The sequence below is a fragment of the Anarrhichthys ocellatus genome, unplaced genomic scaffold (genome assembly GCF_004355925.1).
Source record: "Anarrhichthys ocellatus isolate YVR2014 unplaced genomic scaffold, GSC_Weel_1.0 scaffold25, whole genome shotgun sequence".
NCBI classification, from domain to species: Eukaryota; Metazoa; Chordata; class Actinopteri; order Perciformes; family Anarhichadidae; genus Anarrhichthys; species Anarrhichthys ocellatus.
In genome coordinates, this window is record NW_022280055.1 from 412,750 (window position 1) to 417,301 (window position 4,552).

General features: G+C 38.5%; 1 protein-coding gene across 2 annotated transcripts in view; it reads left to right on the plus strand.

The window, feature by feature from the left end:
• The window catches only part of hlx1 (H2.0-like homeo box 1 (Drosophila)), a 4,051-nt gene extending 2,920 nt beyond the window's left edge, over positions 1–1,131 (plus strand). For both annotated transcript variants that reach the window (XM_031861620.1, XM_031861621.1), the window contains one exon: positions 219–1,131. In XM_031861620.1, coding sequence (XP_031717480.1) covers positions 219–548 — 330 coding nt within the window. In that variant the 3' untranslated portion in view covers positions 549–1,131. The remainder of the gene's footprint in view (positions 1–218) is intronic.
• The last annotated feature ends 3,421 nt before the right edge of the window (positions 1,132–4,552 follow it).

Consider the following 4,552-nt stretch of genomic DNA (forward strand, 5'->3'; position numbering starts at 1 on the left):
CAAACACTATATATAATATTTAAAATAATTTTACTTACACTTCCTAAATGATATTCCTTATGAGGCCTTTCTTATTCAGACTCTGCTCAAGTTTTACCTGGAATTTCATGGAAAATGTTCGGAAAGTAAATAAATGGAGTGTGCAAACAGGCTGCAGTTGTATGTCACCGAATTACACACAGAAACAGTCCGACCCAGCAGTGTCTGTGTGCTTTCAGGTGAAGGTGTGGTTCCAGAACAGACGCATGAAGTGGAGACACTCCAAAGAGGCGCAGGCTCAGAAGGACAAGGAGAAGGAGCAGCCGGACAAGAGCGCGTCTGAGTCCGGCAGCAGGGAGCACAAAGAGCCGGCGGAGGAGTCCGAGTGTGAGACCGAGGGGCGGAGCGAGTGCGAGTCCGACGAGGCTCCGGAGGAACACTCTGACGGACATGTGGACATTTCTGAGCAAGCAAACCAAACCAGCGTGATCATGAGCGGGAACAGCGGGCCGGTGAGCGGCGCGGAGGAGGCGGCCACAGCCACAGAGGCCTCTCAGATACTGATATGAAGGCTTTAGCTTATGAACAATACGTTTTTATTAATATTTCTTTTTTTGATAGAAGAACGACAGTGATGTTAAAACACACCCGGAGTGTCAATTCAATAACACCATGAGACATTTGCAACGTAAAGCCAGGCCTGTACCTGTCTAATTCCTGGGAAGAAGTGGAGCAACAAGACAGTAGGCCCAATTAGTTGTTCAACATGCCACTTTATTTTAGCCCAGATACAATTGAACATAGTCCAAATGAATGTGTTTATTTTAAGAAGGTTCAGTTTAAGGCTCTAACGACAAAAAAACATCTATTTAAAAATTACAAAAATCGGACTTCCGGCCACCTCCATTGACTCCTTACTGTCGTTTTCCTCTCAAGAGCTTCGTGTGCATCATGTTTCATCTGAAGGAAATAATGCGGTTGTGAATTACATTTTAGGTTATGAACCACTCGTTTCACGTGATAAATGAAATGTCAGAACATCACAGCAGTGTTCATGTATTACTTGTTTTGTCTGGATATATAGTTGTGCTATTTTGTTAATAATAATTTGCACTGAAAATATTGTAAATAAAATGTTTCTTACTTTGAAAATTGGATTACGAATTATTTTTAGAATTATAATTTAATTGAAGGAATTTACAAGTAACTCACTTGTATGCGTGTAAATATGCAACAAAATAAATAAAAATTCACGGAGATAAATCCAGAAAAAAAACACGAGTCATTGAGTCTAATATATATAGCATTAAAAACAAACAATAAAAACAACAGAATAATTACCTCACCAACAGATTAAAATTAATTAATTGATTACGATAAAAACGTGGAAAAACTCACTATTTCAACGGACACACATCTAAAAGGTTGAGTGGACCAAATCACACTTCCATGATACATGTATACATCTTCTGCTCGTATAAGCACATTAACTCAATGAACTAAATTCCTTCTGAGCACGTTGCGGCTCCGACAGCACAGAAAACGAGGGAAGAAGAAGAGAATAATTTATAGTTTGTATACATTTGCTGGCTCCAGATCGCAGCGGCGAGTATATTTTATGTATCCAGACGCAGATACAATCAACATCTCCTCCATTTATAGTGCCGCTCATAACCCCCCTCTGCAGACTAGAGTCCACCTCCGACCTCCTCCTTTTTATTATGACTAACAACTAAAGACTAACGTGACAGGACAGTGTAGTGTTGAAATGTCATTTCCCAATCACTCTTATCATGAAGGTCAATGGTGTCCGCTCAAGATTCATAAGATAGAAGAAATCTACGTTGTTGCGACACACTTCCAAACCTCGCACATGCGCAGCTCAATCAAACCTGGATGTTTTAATGGCATGATGTCATGACACACTCCCTCCCTTTACATGTCTATTAAAGCTGTCAGAGTGATTCTATTTCATAAGACCCCGGGGTCTGCAGTTTTATGCTAACCAATACAGATCAATATTCTTATAGTCATAATTATCAGATATTTTGCCCAATTTAAAAGCATTTCTGGTGCAAAAACATGATCATTTATTTTAAAATCCTCCTGAATAAGTGTTTTCCAAATCCAGCTGCAGTTCAGTGACAACATACAGTTTATGTAAGAGAAGAGGTTTGTTTTATAAGAGCTCCAATGACTTCTACAGAATATCATACATCGTTTTCAGGTTAATCTGATGGAATCTGCCTCAGCAGTCATCAGTTTTTTTTACAGAAAAATAACTGATGGAGTTGGGTGCCGCTTTAACTCAAGTTTAATTGGGTTGACATATACAATAAACAACCCAAACTATGAATCCTAAACACCACGGTGAAGAAGTGCGCAGATTTTCTGAAAGTAAAAGATAACACACTGTAACAACTGCTACGAGTGATAGTGCTTCATTCAAATGTTTACTTTAGTGAATGAATAACAGTATTGGCAGCAAAATGTTAGAGGTGAAAGTACTCAACATGCAGAGCTGGTTGTGTCAGCAGAACCGTGGACAGGATTTTAGAAATACTGAGGTCATGAGTCCTCCAACACATCTACTGAAAAAAACATATACGATTATTTTGACGAGAGAATTTTTATTTAAGTTAATTAATGTAATTTGGTTGTACGTTGTTGAAGTGCTTTATACATTTTAAATGCTATACTGTTGTTTCAAAGACTTCTCCTCATTGCTTGGAATACATTTGGGTCAGTCTTTTTTCTATTGGCCCACAAATTGAGTCCACAAATATTGCAATCACAATACCAACCAAGTGTTTATTTGTATATAGTAAACTCCCAAAAACAGAAATACTGAGGACATGACCTCACTGTCATCGGTGGTATTACGCCTCTGCCTGTAAGTCTTGAGTAGTTGTAATAGTACGTTCAAACTAGTACTGTACTTAAGTACAATTTTAGGTACTTGTACTTTATTTGAGTACGGGCATTTTCTGCTACTTCAAACTTTTACTCCGCTACACTTCAGAGGAAAATTGTATTTTTATTCCACTACATTTATATGATAGCTTTACAACGTTTCTTTGCAGATTCAGATTTTAAATACAAAATCAGCAAATCAATTCTGAATTATTATCACAAATTAAACTAGCCAGCTATAAACGAGCCCCACCTTTACCAGCTGCAATGTTGCTTACACATCATTTTATATTTCAGTTCAACAATATGTGTCGTTCTCTGAGTACTTTTACTTTTGGTTACTTTAGAATAAATTGATGCTAATACTTAAACTTTTACATCAGTAAACCTTTTGAATGCAGGACTTTCACTGTAACATTGTGGTGTTGCTACTTTTACTGACGTAAAAGACGCCAGAACGTTTTCCACCTGGGGTGCAGCTTTCACTCTAGATAAACATAAAATAAACCATTTTACAGCTTCACAGAAGGAAGATGTATGCAGATCATTTACTTATGTAAAAGTATAACACCACACTATAATGGTAATACTCAAGTGCCTCAAATTTGTCCTTGACTACAACACTTGAGTGAATGACTTCTTAACATTATTCAGCCATGAAATAATGTCATTTTTAACACTTCAGCTAAACAACGTGAAAGAACAAAAACTTGACACAAAGCTTAATGTGATGATGAATACAACCCTGCTCCTTGTCATTGTATATGATCTCTGTCAGGAAAGTCAAAGCCCTCTAGTATTTGTTGTCATGTTAGCAGCAACATCATAGTGAGTGACCCAAAAACCCGGAACAACACAAACTCTCTCCTCTATGGGGTCCACTTTCCTCTCCTCCGGAAAGAGGACTGACCCTAGAGAGCTGCAGTTTTCCGTCTTAGCTCCGCATCTTGAATTTCACTTTTCTGCTGGCTGTACAGTAATACCTGCTGGTATATAGGCTGCTCCTTTTTTGAGATATTTTACCAGCAACTCCAGCACAGTCTTCTCATAAACTAGTTTGTGACGGTTATGAAGTGGATGGCACTCGTCTTAATCTTCACTTTTAATTCACGCTGGATGAAAAGTTATGATAGCCAGTTTCCATGGAAGGCAGTAAAAGCCCCGGACACTTTATCAACCAAATATTAAGTGTTAAACGCTCACGTATTAAATGTCTGGGTGGGTTGAGTCTCAAATTATGCTTGAAAAGCTATAAATTACATTAGTATTTGCAAATGTACAATAACAATAACAATCCAAACGCTTAACATAATACTGAGGCCTTGATTTGTGAACTGTCCTAAGAACTTTTATGAGCAGGATAGGAGAAAGTCCATCTGGCCTGTATTTAATGTCAGCCTTTCCCCCTCCATTAAAAGCTGTCCTATATGTCCCTCTTGGCAACCCAGGACCGGGCAACCCATAAAACAAACCCTTGCAGATTTCGCCAATATTTAACGCTTTGAAAAAGTAACTGTGTTAAACAAATTACCTCTGTGAGAGCAGAGGAGGGGGTTTCTGTCAGCAGTGGTGGAGGGATTAACGTGACTAAACGCTGTGACGTCTCCGGCGCTTTGAGGCATTATCTGTGAGGTTGTTTGATAGGCTGATGGGGATTTCT